Genomic DNA, 17,490 nt, shown 5'->3' on the forward strand with positions numbered 1-17,490 from the left:
TGGGGAAACAGTGGAAACAGTGTCAGGCTTTTTCTGGGCTCCAAAATCACTGCAGATGGTGACTGCAGCTATGAAATTAAAAGACGCTTACTCCTTGGAAGGAAAGTTATGACCAACCTAGATAGCATATTCAAAAGCAGAGACATTACTTTGCCAGCAAAGGTTCGTCTAGTCAAGGCTATGGTTTTCCCTGTGGTCATGTATGGATGTGAGAGTTGGACTGTGAAGAAGACTGAGCGCCGAAGAATTGATGCTTTTGAACTGTGGTGTTGGAGAAGACTCTTGAGAGTCCTTTGGACTGCAAGGAGATCCAACCAGTCCATTCTGAAGGAGATCAGCCCTGGGATTTCTTTGGAAGGAATGATGCTAAAGCTGAAACTCCAGTACTTTGGCCACCTCATGAGAAGAGTTGACTCATTGGAAAAGACTCTGATGCTGGGAGGGATTGGGGGCAGGAGGAGAAGGGAACAACGGAGGATGAGATGGCTGGATGGCATCACTGACTCGATAGACGTGAGTCTGGGCGAACTCCGGGAGTTGGTGATGGACAGGGAGGCCCGGCGTGCTGCGATTCATGGGGTCGCAAAGAGTCGGACACGATTGAGCGACTAATCTGATCTGATCTGATACATGTGTGTGTGTATATATATCTATATGGAGGTCATAGTGACCAGTTTAATAGCTGCTTATGTATTACTACTTTCTTCGTAGATAAGAAATTTCATATGATCTACTTGTTACTTTTTGTCCTGGTTAAGGAGTAAATCATCTTAGGGACAGAGTTGGCGAGAGGGAGGGAGGAAGCAAGAGATGGGGAAAGATGGGGGATAGAAGAAAAAAGGAGAACTTATTCTAAACCTGTAAAAAAAAAAAAATGGGACTAGGCTGCTTGCTTTTTGTTGACTGTGAAAAATACTTTAAACACAAGAGAACCTGTATGTAGGAACCTTGACTTATTTGGGGGAGAATCTGGCAACACAAAATTATTCATGCATGGAGTTTTAGAACTGGACTAAAGGACACATTTAACTTTCTAAAAATTCAGTCATTTTAATTTACAGACTAGGGAACTGAGATCCAGTGTATGTTGCTGTTTGAAAATCCTCTTTTAAGAGGATGAAGTTTGAGTCAGTTGTCACTGAAACCAGATTCTAGTCACGGGAACACAGAATAATGCTTTGAAAGGATACATTCTAGTATACATTCTTAAGAAATTCTTATTGTTTTGTTTTATAGCGAATACAAGCTGGCATTCTAAAAGCATTCAACAACCCAACTACTAAAACTGCTGATGATGAAACTAGAAAAAAAGTCAAAGGTATGTTGACAGTTTCACTGTTAAAAGTTTTTTCTAGAAGAAAATATTGTAAATTTCTTTTTAGCGGGGAAGTGGGAGAGGAACTGAACATTATGTAAACTAATTCTCTGAAGTAATGCTGCTGCTGCTGCTAAGAGTTTACTTATTCCTGTGGTGGCAAGACAGTCTAATGGGTCATAGAAAAATATTAGAATCTATGTGAATTAAAAAAAAAACTAATATCAAATATACAGTTTGACTGATGCACTTAAGAGAAGTATCCTGTGGGAGATTTGAAAGGTTGTTAAAAGTAGCAACCTCACTTGGAAGTTCACTTTTATCATACTGTGTCATTTTTCATTTGAAGTGTGCTTATTAGATAGTGGGTTTATGGATATTGTCTAGTCTTAGCTAGACAAAATGCTTCAGTGTTCCAGAGATTCCTACAAGGAAATCATTATTTAAGAGGGTACTGTTACGTCAATCATACATGTCTACTCCTAGTGTTGACTCTTGATCAGCCAAAATATGAGGCAGAAACAATGATTAACTAACTGATCAAAGCTGATAATTTATAATGATCAGTATTTAAATGTAGGTTTATATCCCATGTTATTAACAATTTACTGTGTCCTATAAATATATTCTTCCTTGAGGTAGTAACTCATTTTTAGAAAATGTTTAAAAATATTATTTATTTTATTTATTCTCTTTTCTAATTCTGTTTTTATAGCATTATATATAAAGGGTGTCTATATAAACAAATATAAATACATTAAGCTTGTATATAACAAAACTGTGTGCAGTTGAAGGTTCAAGATTTTAAAAAATAATAGGGTCTCAAGTATGCTCTGTTTTGTTTTGAGATAGTGCCATCTAGTGCATGTTTAGAATAACTGTTCGTTTTTTCTTTCACTCCTTTTCAGTTTTGTAATCTTACTTACTTTCAATCCCTTATACAGTTTTCCTTAATGAAACATCTTAGTTAAACATAACTTCTAAATAGTTACCATCGTAATTAAAAGGTATTTCTTGATATGTCCAGATAAAAATCTGCTCTGTCATTCAGTGCTTCAAGTAATGTTTTAAAATGATTTCAATTGTTTGCATGAAATTTGAGGATAGAGATCCAAAAAGGATGGAAGAGAAATTTGAAAGAGGAGTGAGTAGGTTTGAGAAAAAATTTTTTAATATATTTTCCCCCGTGGTTTACTGTGAGAAATTTCAAACTTCCATTAGAATAGTGTGAAGCCCATGTGCCTGTGTGCCCATAATCATGCTTAAATTACACTTGATTCATGTTTCATCTGTTCTCCCCCAATTCCATATTATTTTGAATCAAACCATAGGCATCATTTTCTTTTACTTATAAATATATAAATATGTAGTATATAATATAGAAATAGAAATAGAATGATTTTAACATTTTTATGTAACAGGAATTAAATATATAGCTAAGTTATTAATTTCCATGTTAGTTCGTATGCTTTGCAGTGTTTACTTGTCTTTTACTGCCCTGTTGTGTCCATAGTTATGGTCCTGGCATTTGTAGCCCTAAATCATAATCTCTTTTTCCATCCCTCTGTCTACCTCTAGGTTAGGCACAGAGGCTTTTTAAAGGGTTTAGTGGGAGCAGTTGAGTGTGGTATGAATAGTGGTGATTACTCTACTTATTTTACTTCTTAAAGTTTAAGAATTATCAGTTTGTTATTTGAGACTACAGTAGTTGATAGTCACATTTTCTCTATAGAATTGTAAAGAAAATTATAAGATCATATAGTAAAATATAGTATTAAATATGGTCCCAGATTATTCAGATTTCTTTTGATTCAACAGGAAAAAAGCCTGTTACATTGTTAGGTTGATGGTTGATATGTTTTTTTCATTAAAAGTATTATTTTTACAGCATATGGAAGAGAAGGTGTGAAAATGAACTTCATAGATCGTATCTTTATTGGTGAATTAACTAGCACGGTCATGTGTGAAGAATGTTCAAATGTAGGTACTTTGTAATTCTCTTCAACATGGACTAGATTATAGTCATATTGTTTTTATTGTTTTCTTTCACATGTAATCATTAGCAGTCATTTTTATTTGTGACAGATGACTATGTAGTAGTTTTTGAAAGTCTTTAAAAAATATATCCTTCACTGTTAGAAAATAAACATAATGTATAATTTTTTTAAGTAAATGTTATCTAAATTTTCCTCTTGACACACCTGTGAAGTTCATTTAGCCTATTTTAGTATAATCCTATGTGCTAGCTACTCATTTGGATTGAAAATGAAAGAGAAACTTCTGTGAAGAGAGTAACTACGTTAATATCATTATGCATTGCCCTAAATTGTAATCCCAAAAGAAATAATTCAATAACATAATTTAGGCTGATCTTCTTTAAAAATTTATATTTATATTACTTGTTCAATTTTTTTTAAAAAAGCAGACTTGACTCATTTTTGAATTTAGTGATAATTTCATTTTGAATGCCATCTGTACTGTAACAGCTTCTTAAGTGAAGTAGCTCAGTCGTGTCCGACTCCGTGGACTGTAGCCTACCAGGCTCCTCCGTCCCTGGGATTCTCCAGGCAAGAATACTGGAGTGGGTTGCCATTCCTTCTCCAGGGGATCTTTCCAGCCCAGGGATTGAACCCAGGTCTCCCGCATTGTGGGCAGACGCTTTAACCTCTAAGCCACCAGGAAAGCACAATAGCTTCTTAAGGACTGTATAAATTTTTACAGGTTTTTCAATTGCTTGGTAAGGAATATTTCTGGAACTGTATGGCATATAATAGGTTTAAATTTCTGTCAGATTTTAATCATAAAAGAGAGAGTCTTTATATCTGTCTTCCTATCCCAGATTATAGAGTATCTTTCCTCTCTAATCTTATAAAATCAGGATTATATATTGTATCTCCTTCAAGCCTATCATAGTGAAGCACAGAATGTGTCATCATGATATTATGATTGACCCTTGAACAGCATGGGTTTGAATTGCATGGGTTTGAACTGCAAGGGCTCCCTTATACACAAATTTTTTCAGTAAATACTGCTAAAGTCCTACACAATCTCTGCATTTGGTTGAATCTGCAGACACAGAATCCCAGATACAAAGCGCCAACTGTGAAGTTATGCTCTAATTTTTGACTATTCAGTGGGATGGGGGTCAGCATTTTTAACCCCCACATTGTTCAATAGTCAGCTCCACTTAGGTTTCTAATATATTCAACATAGAAGTTGATTTCTTTTTTCACAAACTATAGAGTATCTTTTAAAATAGAATTATCCTGAAGAATCTTCAAAACACCGTCAAGTTCTTTAGCTTTTCTCATGGCTTTTTCTTAACATTTCATATTTTATTTATGTTATGTCATAACGTATGTCATATGTTATGGCCCCAATTTCACCAAAAATATGCTTATATAGTTAATCAGTTTTATTAAACACAGTTTATTTTAAAAGTTACTTTAAATATTCCACATTAGTCATATTAACAGTATTATAAAATTCAACTGTGTTGCATTTACTTAAGCTTTGGATTATCTTATTTTGATTAACCGCATATGTGTTGCCATGGGGTCACAAAGAGTTGGATACGACTGAGCGACTGAACAAATGTGTTGCTATACCCAATTAAATTACTGTTTCTTCCAAGAATGCTTTTTAACTTAAGATTTTAAGTTTCCTGGGAAGTTTGATTTCTTTAAGGAGTTTACAAAACTACATTGTCTACATTAGAATTCTAACTGAAGTTTTCAATGTGTTTTCTTTTTAAGATCTCCACGGTGAAAGATCCTTTTATTGATATTTCACTTCCTATAATAGAAGAAAGGGTAAGGAGAAAAACCTTAAGTCTTTTTGTGAAGGACATTTATAAATTCAAAACGTAGGCATTTTTGAGTATATTATCAAGTATCTGAGAGTCATTACTCTTTATATACAGTAATTGAGTTTGTGCAGTGTATTTGATATTGGAGTTTGTATATGGATGAGTGAAGGACGATATAGTTCCTAATCTCAAGGAATTTAAATGCTTATGCTTTATATTTTGAGAATTATCATTTAGGAAATTATATTTCAAGTGTTACAAATATTAAAAAGTAGATGATATCCAGAATTCATTTCCTAAAGAAATTTTGTATTATGTACATGTTATCTATATAGGTTTCAAAACCTGTACTTTTGGGAAGAATAAGTAAATATGGACGTTTACAAGAGACAGATAATGGTCAATACAGTGGCACTGTTCCTGTAGAAAATACTCATCAACCCAGAGCAATCAGGAAGCATTCTTTATCTAAAGATATGGTAAGATTATATGCATTTGTGAAACATCCTGCTTTTTGAAACATTTTAGTAAGAAAAATTTTTTAAAGTATACAAAAATCGAGAAAAAGGTATAATAACCCCCCAGGTACCCTCAGTGTCATAGTTGTCATCTCACAACTGGTCATGTTTTATCTGTCTGTCTCACATTTTCCTCCTCCTCATCCTAGATTATTCTGAAATAAATCCCAACATATATCTAAATGTATTTCTCTAAAAGATGCTTTTTAAAGACATAACCATTGTATCATTATTGTACCTAAAAATATTTAAAACTTAATAGGACAAACATCTAGTCATAATTTTAATTTCTGTAATTGTCTCATAAAATATTTGTTTTTGCTTTTTCAAGCATATTTGAATTTAGCATCTTAAAAAGATCTATAGCTTCCCACGTGTCTTAAATGTCTTTTAATCCACAGATTCCACCTTTTGTTTTCTTTGCAATTTATTTGTTGAAGACATGAAATCTTTTTTTTCAGCAGTCTCACCTTCCTATATCAATAGTAATTCATTTTGCATATTGTGGTAGTTCGTTTTGCAAGCAGTAATTCATCTACATGTTCTTAAGAGATGCCTCTGTTCCCTTTGTTTCCTCTTTAAGGCAGTTAGAACTAAAGGCCTAAATAGGTTTAAGTTTGATTATTTAATTTTTTGCAAGAAAACTTTTTCAAGTGATGGTATGTATTTCTATCAGGAGGTACATATTATGTTTGATATTTCTTTTCCTGTGATGTTATCAGTAATTGATGACCATTATCAGATCCACTGTTTCCCCAGGGACTCACTAGGGAGGGTGACCATGGTGATTGATGAATAAAGCCAGATTAATTTAAAGACATCCATTTGAATTTGCACCTTGTTAAAAAACAAAAAGCAAAAAACAATTTTTTTACATGATATGATTTATACTAACTTGGCAAATTGATGTATTACCAGATTTAACTTACTCTGTTCAAAAGTCCTTTAAGGGACAAAACTACATAAATTGTGCAGAGGTTTACACTTGAAAAGCCTCCAGCATAGCACTGTTCCACAAAAGTGCTGTTCCCCACCCATAAATAGGTAACCATTAAGTTGGTTCCTTGTGTAAACGTTTATTTTTAAATTAGAGCTTTTTGTTAGCATACTGTTCATTGTAGTTTGGGTAGATTTAGTAAATGGATTTCAGAGGTACTAGAAATATTATTTTAATAATTGTGAAATGTTTAAGTAAGACTTACTAGCATTTGTTTTCAGTAAGGTCACAGATTCTTTTCTCTGAAAACACTATCAACTTACAGAATCAGCTAATTCATGGCAGAAAATGTACAAGAAAATCATCATCTGGAGAAGATAAAGCTGCTGTCATATACCAGGAAAATGAAAGCCTTGAGGTGAATAGAGACTCTTCATTGTTTGCAAGCATCATGAACACTGAGTTGACTCTGACTGAAAGCCCCACCGATGGCAGTGAGAAAGAAGACAGCCTTTCTGAAAGTAGCGTTGATGCTGACAGCGAGGCTTCGGAGTCTGAGAGTGCTCCGAAACAGACTTTGTTGTTGAGATCCAGAAGCGGATACTACACGCACACAAATGGACACCCTCACTACCCGTCCAAGAGTGAACCACTCACTAGGGAGGGCGACCATGGTGATGAGGGAGTGGCGGAAGCTATTTCTGAACTTCATTTGAGCAGCACTATAATTCGAGCTAGGGATTTTGACAGAGAAAATCAGCCACTAAGTGTTTCAAATAATTTGTGTTTTTCAGAGGACAAGCATATGGTGTCTCAGAGCCCCCAAAATGCTTTTCAGACCCTTTCTCAGAGCTATATAACCACTTCTAAAGAATGTTCAGTTCAGTCTTGTCTCTATCAGTTTACATCTATGGAATTGCTAATGGGGAATAACAAGCTTCTGTGTGAGAACTGTACTGAGAAGAAACAGAAGTACCAAAAGGAAACCACTTCTGCAGGTAAGTATTTAGCTTAACTTTTTTTTTTAAGTATTCATGGATTATCTGATAATCAGTGACTAGTGGGTAATAGATCCCACATGGAGGAACCTAAGAACCTGTCACCATACATTAGCTGCTTGGAGTCAGGGCTTGTCTTATTCATATCTGTACCTTAGCATTGAAGACACTGACTGGGCAGAGGAAATTTTCAATAGAATTTTGTCCAAATAAGTTGAAGAATAGGAAGTATCCATCTTTGCCTTGAAAATGCAAATTCACATAATCTTATTTCAGGGAACTAGCTATCTGAAGTCTTTCCAGAAATAATTTCTGTAAAACTTAATTGCAACACCAGTGAGATTAATGTCCTTCACAAAAGTCATATCATGAGATATAAATTTGAAGATTTTAAGTAATTGTATATTATAAAGCTAGCTATATACTAACTGTGTTTTGTTGACAAGAGAAAAGTAGAAAAGGTTGATTTGTCAAGTAGGAAATTTTTGGTGTACCTCTAGCCTTGATTAAATGAATAAAAAATTCTGATTCTTAATGACTGTTTTAAAATGTACGTTTTATTATTCAGGTATAATGAGCCTAACAGATGAGATGATTGCCACTGAAAAGGTAGTTTATTACTTAAGTGAAGTTCCCAAGAGGAGGAGACACACTAAGACATGCCGCCCAGGGCCACAAGGGAAGCACCAGGGTTGGTCAGGAGACGGGGAGCAAGGGGGAAAGTGCAGTCAAGTGCGTTTATTGTGGTTGCCGAGGGAAGGAATGAATGAAGGAGGGCAGAAAGGTTTAGAAGTGAATAATCTGAGGTATAGAGGCTGTCTCTAGAGGTCTGGTACCTGGCTCTGGTGTGAGTAGGGCAGGTGAATAGTGACCTAGAGTATCTGAGCCCAGTAAAGGAGGTGGTTGGGTAAGGGCTTTGGAAATACATATGAAAGGCACGCTTAATTTATTTACTATCTAGGAATTAGGCTCTGGAAAAGGCCCTTTCCAGTGTCAGCAAGGCCCCAGATGTCAAAGCATCAGAATGAAAATATGATTAATACATTAAAATTAATGTCTAGATGGGAGAGGAAGAAATGCCAGCTTATACTAATCCAAGTTAAGTATGCAATTGGCCATATTCAAATCCTATCACAAGTCATTTCTAACAACCTCTTATTTTTTTATTAATTTAATTGGAAGATAATTGCTTTATAATGTTGTGTTGGTTTCTGCCATGCATCAACATGAGTCAGACATAGATATACATATGTCCCTTCCCTCTTAAACCTCCCTCCCACCTCCTACCCTGCCCCACCCCTCTATATTGTCACAGAACCCCAGGTTGAGTTCCCTGCATCAAAGAGCAAATTCCCACTGGCTATCTATTTTACATATGTAACAACCTTTTATGGAAATATCCCATCGTTCCCATGATAGGTGATCTTCTTTCACTGCAGTGAGTAATGACCCAGTTTTTTCAATTACAGGTATGTTTCTGGTGGTGTTTGACTGGAAGGCATTGACATAAGTCACTTCTGGTCTATCAGCTTTCCAGCTTCCAGAGTTGTGTTGCAAGTGTCACCTCTCCTATTCTTTGTCCTTATAACTGTATGCCTTAAAAAAAAAATCCCTTTCATATTGTTGGAGTTTTAGGGTTGAGTTGAGGCTCCCAGTAATCAGAAATCTAATTTCTTTTCTAACATTTTCAAAAATGTGGTATAATGATTCTATTTAAATGTTTACTATACTATATGGGCAATAATGTATAAGATGTAATTTATAAATAAATTTATTGTATCTTATGCAGAAAAGAAAGCAGAGGGGGTTTATACTAATGCCAGGAAGCAATTGCTCATTTCTGCTGTTCCAGCTATCCTGATTCTCCATCTTAAAAGATTTCATCAGGTAAAATTCTCTTTAGTAGCACTACACATATTTTCATCATATGTTTTGCGGAGCCTTAGTCTTGTAAGGCTTCCCAGGTGGTGCAGTGGTAAGGTATCCACCTGCTAATGCAGGAGATGCAAGAGACACGGGTTTGATCCCTGGGTCAAGAAGATCCCCGGAGGAGGAAATGGAAGCCCCCTCCAGTATTCTTGCCTAGAAAATTCCATAGACAGAGGAGTCTGGCAGGTTACAGTTGATGGGTTGCAAAGAGCTGGACACAACTGAGCAACTAAGCATACACACACAAGTCTTGTACTGTCAAGGATTAGACAGTAATTTATTGAATTTAAAAATTTTCTCATGAGATTTACTGCTTTTTCAGCCATGATAGCTTATAAGACTTTTCTAAATAAGATTGTCTAATTCACAATATTTGAACATTTAGTTGGTATGATAGGAACCTCAGTGGTGTGTGTCTGTGAGAGAGAGAGTGTGGTGTGTGTAGGTTTGTGTCAGTGGAAAATAGAATTTTTAAGGAACCCTTAGAAGCAGGGAAATAACAAGGTACACATAGCTTTCTAAGGTTTTATCCCAATGGAGAAGAGTGCTTGGGCTGAGTGTGATTGGCTGGGACTAATTGCAAAAAGGGCTACAAGGCAGGCCTCACTTTTTTAGGACTCTAATGGGAAAGAACCTATTTTTAAACGTTTTTCTCCAGTTGGTTATACTTTAATGTCCTATCTCTCTCTCTCTCTCTCTTTTTTTTTTTTTTTTGCATTTGATAAAATGATTTTAAAGTTTCTCCTGAAGAAACTTTAGTAATTAAATACTATGGTCAGAATTGTCAGTGAATTTAGTACAATTTAAAGTCTGTTGTTATGATATAGGATGAATCTCAAATCAGTTGGGAAGGAGGCTAGGTTATTCTCTAAAGGACTTAAGAAAGATGTTTGAAATAAAAATTTAGAGCTTCCTTCTAGACCAGATATGTTGATATCAGTACTGTTTTCAGACAGATTTTTTTAATTCTATGAAACATTATTGAAAGACTAGAAGAAAACTTCAGGAAAATTACTAACCTGATCCTTGTGTGAACAATTTTCTAAATATAAAACCTTTGAAAGAAATCTCAAGAGATGGAAAGCTTTGATGATATATCTGCAACATTTCAGGTGGGCCACAGATGGCCTGGAAGAGATTTTTCTCTGTATCTCCATCCCTACCCACAGAAATTAGATGAAGTTCTTGATTTTCTATAGCCAACATTACAGAAACTCTGTGGAAATGGCCATGGAAAGCAGAAGCAGATGTGTTGTGTCTCATTACAGTACATCAGAATGCTAAATGGAAGGTGTATATCTGCAGGGACTTGGTGTGAACTTGCTAGGGTCATGCCGGACTTGAGAATGATATACCACGGTTATTTTGTATTCGATACTTGCATCCCTTTTAGGAATAACCTACAGAAGGAGTTCATGCCCTTACAGGGAAATTTTTATAGATGTCTAGGCCCCTTCTTGATCTCAGGCTAGATGTAATGTCTGCAAAGCCACATTCTCATTCCCTGGAACTGAAATAAAGGGATCAGAATCTCTAAGCAGTGTCTCTGCTTCTGGCTTTCTTGTGTCCCTGAAAACCTATTTCCCCATACTAATTTTAGAGTTCTATTAGAAACATCCACAGTACCTGAGAGATCTCAACAAGATAGAGCTCTTTGTCATAAATATAGCAAGTGATTAATATTGAAAATAAATAAAGAGCCCTTAAAGACTTGATGGACATGAGTTTGAGTGAACTCCGGGAGTTGATGATGGACAGGGAGGCCTGGCGTGCTGTGATTCAGTGGGTCACAAGGAGTCAGACACGACTGAGCGACTGAACTGAACTGAACTGAAAGATCAATAATAAAAAGATCAAGACTCTAATAGTAAAAGGGTAAAGAACATGAATTGACAGTTCATAGAAGTAAAGAATTCAAAGAAAATGTGAAAGGAAGTTCCATTCTTTCTAGCAAAACAAATACAAAATACAATGACAGTGAGATTCCTCTTTTAGCCTGTCCAAAATGGCAAAGATTATAACAGTGCTGATAGAAGTCTCTTCTCTTAAGGGGTAATTTTTCAACAGCAAAGTACTGTTTGGGGAGGACACATAAGCCTGACATGATCTCAGACATTGCTGGTATCAGCTGCTTTGTAGATGTCACCTGATAAGAAAAAAAGGAGGCAAACAAATTGAATACAGATTAATTTTTCCTGATATGACTTCATAATTTCATGTCTGATATCAGGTTAAGACTCCTAAAGATTACTTGAAAATACAAATCACTGGCAATATTTTGGTCAAAAAATAAGTTGTTTTTTTTTCTTTAAAGAAAGATAAGAAATAGGCAACGATCTGTAGTGTTATGTGATTAGTATGCAAATAAAAAGACTAGTCATTGAAGTAAGTCATGAAAGCTTTTCATGGAAGGTTGCATCTATATTAATTTTGTCTACCCAAACATCTCAGATTCAAGTATCTTCTTATTCTAAAAAGAGTCCATTTTTATTTTTGAGTTTCCTATCCAATATATTTGATGGTCTGTCAATAAATTTTTATTATTACTTAATGTAAATATATGTTTTTCAAGGCCTGCCTTTGGATACTAAAAATAGAGAAAGAAGTAGAGTTTCTTAACATGAAGATTCATTTTGATTTATATAATATGTAATGTTTACTTTTATTGATAAAATGATTTGGGTGTTCAGGCTTTTTTCTTTTTAATGAATGAATATCACTGAATTTTAGAACTGAAAATGACCTAATCTAACCCATTTATACCCATTTTCTGCCTTGATCTAGATAAGGTTGTCTAGAGTCAAGTTAACTGTTAACCAGTCACTGAGTCAGGCCTGTAACACCAGACTCCTGACTCTTCAGTTGAGTACATTTTTAGGTAGCATATGTATCAGTAGCTTAGCTTCAATCACATTGAGTTTGTTTTTCAGTGTTGTAATGCACAGTGAAAGTAATTATTTTCATATTGTCTGTGGTAAAAATACCCATGTAAATGAATGATCTTTGCAATAAGTTTATGAAACCTAATTGAGAACTTAGTCATATATCAGTTTTGGATTGTTGATGTTTTAATAGCTATGAAGAAACGAACCTTTTGTATTTCTCTTTTGGTTTTAATTAAAATTAACAAACCCATTGATCTATAAATTAAGTTTGTTACTTTTTTTTTTTTTTTTGAGGCTGGTTTGAGTCTTCGCAAAGTAAACAGACATGTAGATTTTCCACTTATGCTTGACTTAGCACCATTCTGTTCTGCTACTTGTAAGGTATAGTATATTATTAAGATATTTAATTGTCTTGCAAATAATATGCTTTAGAATATCCTATGTATTGTTTATTAGACCATGTCTTTCTCCCTACCTCCTACCCTCTGTCTCTCATGTCCCCTTCCTCCCTTTCTTCTTCCATCCAGCATTTAACACAGAAAATGACTTTTGTCCTTTGGGAGACAGAATAAGTTGAAAAGATGCATAAAGCATAAGTGAGGCATGATGTTCATGATCAAAGCTGCTTGTAAATGCTGCTAGCGTCGGATAGTTGCTGAGAGAAATAAGCAGATTTTGTGCCCTCTCCTGTTTCTTGTGAATGATGTGCTTAATTGGCAGTGGTTTTAGCATTTGGAGAGTTTTCTCCTCTTTTGTGAGCAACTGATCTGATCTGATCTCCTCTTTTGTAAACCAGTGTACTAGTGCGTTGTCTTTCATGCCATTTCACGTACGTAACTGAGACTAGTATACTTGCCAGCTGAGCACAAACTTAAAATTACTAATATTTTAATAATCAGGCATAGAAAGCAAGCTGGTTTATAATTGCTTGTGCTTATATGTGAGAACTAACTGTAGGTGAAATTGATGACTTTGCTTTCCATGTGGACACCACACAGTTCTGGGGTAACTCACATATTGTCCTGCTCGCCATTTCTGGTTAGCAGTCTAGGTTTTGTGGTACATAAACTTACTGAACTTAATAATTTCAATACATTGATCAGTCAAGACAAAAATATCTTAAATGCAGTTTTTCAGTGAATCCAGTTCATCTACTGTGGAATACCAGCACTTTCTGCCAGATGTTTACATTCAGTCTTCATAGAATTTGATATATTCATAGAATTTGATAATGTGGCAAACAAAATGTCTAGCAAGCTGTGTATTAAACTTACAGAAACATATTTTTTAAAAGTACCTATTATGGAGAATTTCCAACAAACACCAAAGAGAACAGTACAAATAAACCTCTTGCCCCCAGACCCTACATATATGGCCAGTCCCACCCCATCCACATACTCATCTACCTCTTCCTTCTATATTAATTTTTTTTCTTACATTATTTTGAAGCAAGTATTAGGTATCCTTTCATTCATAAATCTTTTCCTCTATGTGTCTCTAAAAGATAAGAATTACCCGCCCCCCCTGCCCTTTTAAACATAACCACAATACCACTTTCACGCTAAAAGAATTAGCATTACTTTTTAAATCTTTTGGGCTTCCCTAGTGGCTCAGATGGTAGAGTCTGCCTGCAGTACGGGAGACCTGGGTTCAATCCCTGGGTTGGGAAGATCCCCTGGAAAACGAAATGGCAATCCATTCCAGTATTCTTGCCTGGAAAATCCCATGGACAGAGGAGCCTGGCAGGCTACAGTCCATGGGGTCGCAAAGAGTCAGACATGACTGAGGGACTTCACTTCCACTTTCTATCCTCTAGCATACATATTTCCAATTGTCTAATAAATTTTTAAATGAATTAATATCCAAGTAAGGACTACATGTCATGATTGAAAAATATCTCTCTTAATACATAGTTTCCCTCTCCCATCTCTGCTTCTTGGAATTTATTTGTTGAAGAAACTGGATCATCTTTCTGGTAGTTTCACAGAGTTTAGATTTTGATGATTATTCCTTTATCCTCTTGATTTCCTACAAATAGGTAGTTGGATCAACAGAAGCTTGAATAGATCCTCACCCCACCCCCCAACTCCCATCCCAACCCCTGATAAGGCTGTTTCATAGGGAGTGTTCTGTTGTTTCATCAGGTGGCACATAATGCGAGTTTCTTTTCCGTGATGTTAGCAACCAGTGTTGCTCAATGAGTTCATTAACAGTTACAGAATGGTGGTATCCTGTTCTTCTTTCTTCATTTATTTACTGGAATACTTCTATATAAAGAGAAATTCCTTTCATCTCTTTAGGTATTTTACATTATAGTTCTTTTAGAAAAGGCAGGATAAATGCTCAGTTCTTTCCCCATCCCCCTTTTAAGCCAGTTTTCAGAATAATGAATTTACTATCATTCTCAAACTGTGATCAGTAAATTTATCATTATGATTTCATGGATTTTAACACACTAAATATGTTTGAATTTACTACACTCTTCTTTTAATTCATAGTCTAATATGTCTAGTGGGTCCATTGTTAGCCACTGAGAGCCTCTTCAGGTTGGCTCCTCGGTTCTTTTGATATGACCCCTGTGGTTGCTCACAGAATGATTATGCCACCAACTGGATGTTCATTTGCTTATTTTAAATTTTCATTTTTAGGGATTGTTACTTAAATTTTGTTGTTGTTGTTTAATAATTACATAAAGTATTTATGTAGTTTTAAAGTCAAATGTATAAATCAAGGTAAATTCAAACAAGTGTAGGTTTTCTCCATGTCTGTTCTACCTGTTTCCTTCCTTTAGAGATAACCATTTTTTCAAATTATTATTTATTCATCTATAATTTTCCCCCTTTGTTTTTATTTTATTTCTTTTTTTTAATATAAATTTATTTAATTGGAGGCCAATTACAATATTGTATTGGTTTTGCCATACATCAACATGAATCCACCACAGGTATATACGTGTTCCCCGTCCTGAACCGCCTTCCCTCGTCCCTCCCCGTACCATCCCTCTGGGTCATCCCAGTGTACCAGCCCCAAGCATCCAGTATCATGCATCGAACCTGGACTGGCAATTCATTTCATATATGATAGTATACATGTTTCAATGCCATTCTCCCTAATCATCCCACCCTCTCCCTCTCAGATGTATAGAACAGTATAGACATCTGTGTCTCTTTTGCTGTCTCGCATACAGGGTTATCATTACCATCTTTCTAAATTCTATATATATGTGTTAGTATACTGTATTGGTGTTTTTCTTTCTGGCTTACTTCACTCTGTATAATAGGCTCCAGTTTCATCCACCTCATTAGAACTGATTCAAATGTAGTCTTTTTAATGGCTGGGTAATACTCCATTGTGTATATTTACCACAGCTTTCTTATCCATTCATCTGCTGATGGACATCTAGGTTGCTTCCATGTCCTGGCTATTATAAACAGTGCTGCGATGAACATTGGGGTACACGTGTAATTTTTAAAAATATAAACAAATAAATACATATCTATTTTATATATATATATAATATCTCACCTCTTTAATAATCATAGCTTATAAGATGTATCCTTTTTTTCTACCGTATTAACATTGTATCCTGGAGAATATTTCATAGCAGTGTTTAGAGATAATCTGCACTCCATTTTTCAAGCAGCATAATACTGTATTCTATGGATGCATTATAGCTTATTCAAGCCGTCCCCAGTTTATGTGCACTTTTGAGTCTATGGTTTTTTGGTATTACAAATAATCCTTCAATCACTTGTCTGGTGCATGTGTTTTTACATATTGCTCATGGTACCTATGAGAAATAGTCCTAGAAAAGGGATTGATAAACCCAAGAGTAATGCACGTATAGCTTAGCTAAATAACATGAAATTTTTCTGAATAGAGCTACCCTTTTTCATTCCCATATGTGAGCACTCTTTTTCCTGACAGGCTAGGCAACAGAAAAGGTCAAGTTTTTGCATTTTGCTAGTCTAGTACAGGTGGGCAGGTACCCCAGTGTAGTGTTAATTGCCCTTATTTTAAGTAGGATGTGCATTTAATTTTCCGTATAATAAGATTTCACTAAATATTACTAATTGACTTTTTTTTTTCTTTGTGTAAAAGAATGTAAGTGTGGGAGGTAAAGTTCTCTATGGTCTCTATGGCGTAGTGGAACATAGCGGCTCAATGAAAGGAGGTCACTACACCGCTTACGTGAAAGTGAGAACACCCTCCAGGAAATTACTGGAATACATCACTGGAAAGAAAAATGTACCTGGTATGCCACCCTAAGTTTATTTTATTCTTAGAAACAAATGAATTTATTCTTTTTCTGGAAGAAGTAAGTTTTTTAATGGGTACTTTGTGTGGATTCACTTTGTTAAGTGAGAAATACCTTAAAGAGTACCTGTTGCTGCTGCTGCTAAGTCGCTTCAGTCGTGTCCGACTCTGTTCGACCCCATAGACGGCAGCCCACCAGGCTCCCCCGTCCCTGGGATTCTCCAGGCAAGAACACTGGAGTGGGTTGCCATTTCCTTCTCCAATGCAAGAAAGTGAAAAGTGAAAAGTGAAAGTGAAGTCGCTCAGTCATGTCTAACTCTAGCGACCCCATGGACTGCAGCCTACCAGGCTCCTCCATCCATGGGATTTTCCAGACAAGAGTACTGGAGTGGGGTGCCATTGCCTTCTCCGAAGGAGTACCTAGATAATCTTAAATATCATAAAACTGTACCCTTCACATCATGTGAAGTGGCACCCAGTTTTTCAAGGTATTAAGTCATCGTGTATTGCAGTGGAATAGCATTTTATTTAACAGTATCAGTAGTTTTTGAAGATATACCAGGTCCTCAGAATAGAGCTGGAGTTAAAAATTTGCTTCAGTCGTCTATGTATTTCTTTCTTTCTCTTTTAGTGTAAATGCACTTTTCCTTAAATAAGGCTATCTGGTATTCTACTAGATATTTAAATGCTCTTAATATTAATGCTTTGAAAGAGTTCATTTTGGAAGATGTTTAACTCCAAACAGCCTTATGCAATAAAGTCTAACATTAGATACGTGTAGTTAATGATAACTTTGGTGTAAAGTCAGAACATACTTCTTGTAAAATTATACTTCTTTTTGTT

General features: G+C 35.4%; 1 protein-coding gene across 7 annotated transcripts in view; it reads left to right on the top strand.

The window, feature by feature from the left end:
• Positions 1 to 17,490, top strand: part of USP45 (ubiquitin specific peptidase 45) — a 73,006-nt gene that overhangs the window by 36,931 nt on the left and 18,585 nt on the right. For 3 of the 7 annotated variants that reach the window (XM_059889818.1, XM_024996805.2, NM_001206181.2), the window contains exons 10-17: positions 1,237 to 1,318; positions 3,204 to 3,295; positions 5,071 to 5,127; positions 5,459 to 5,602; positions 6,904 to 7,576; positions 9,366 to 9,463; positions 12,685 to 12,771; positions 16,492 to 16,645. In XM_059889818.1, coding sequence (XP_059745801.1) covers positions 1,237 to 1,318; positions 3,204 to 3,295; positions 5,071 to 5,127; positions 5,459 to 5,602; positions 6,904 to 7,576; positions 9,366 to 9,463; positions 12,685 to 12,771; positions 16,492 to 16,645 — 1,387 coding nt within the window. The other 4 variants (XM_024996806.2, XM_059889819.1, XM_024996808.2 and 1 more) reach the window with 4 other exon arrangements.

The sequence above is a fragment of the Bos taurus genome, chromosome 9 (assembly GCF_002263795.3).
Source record: "Bos taurus isolate L1 Dominette 01449 registration number 42190680 breed Hereford chromosome 9, ARS-UCD2.0, whole genome shotgun sequence".
Taxonomy (NCBI): Eukaryota; Metazoa; Chordata; class Mammalia; order Artiodactyla; family Bovidae; genus Bos; species Bos taurus.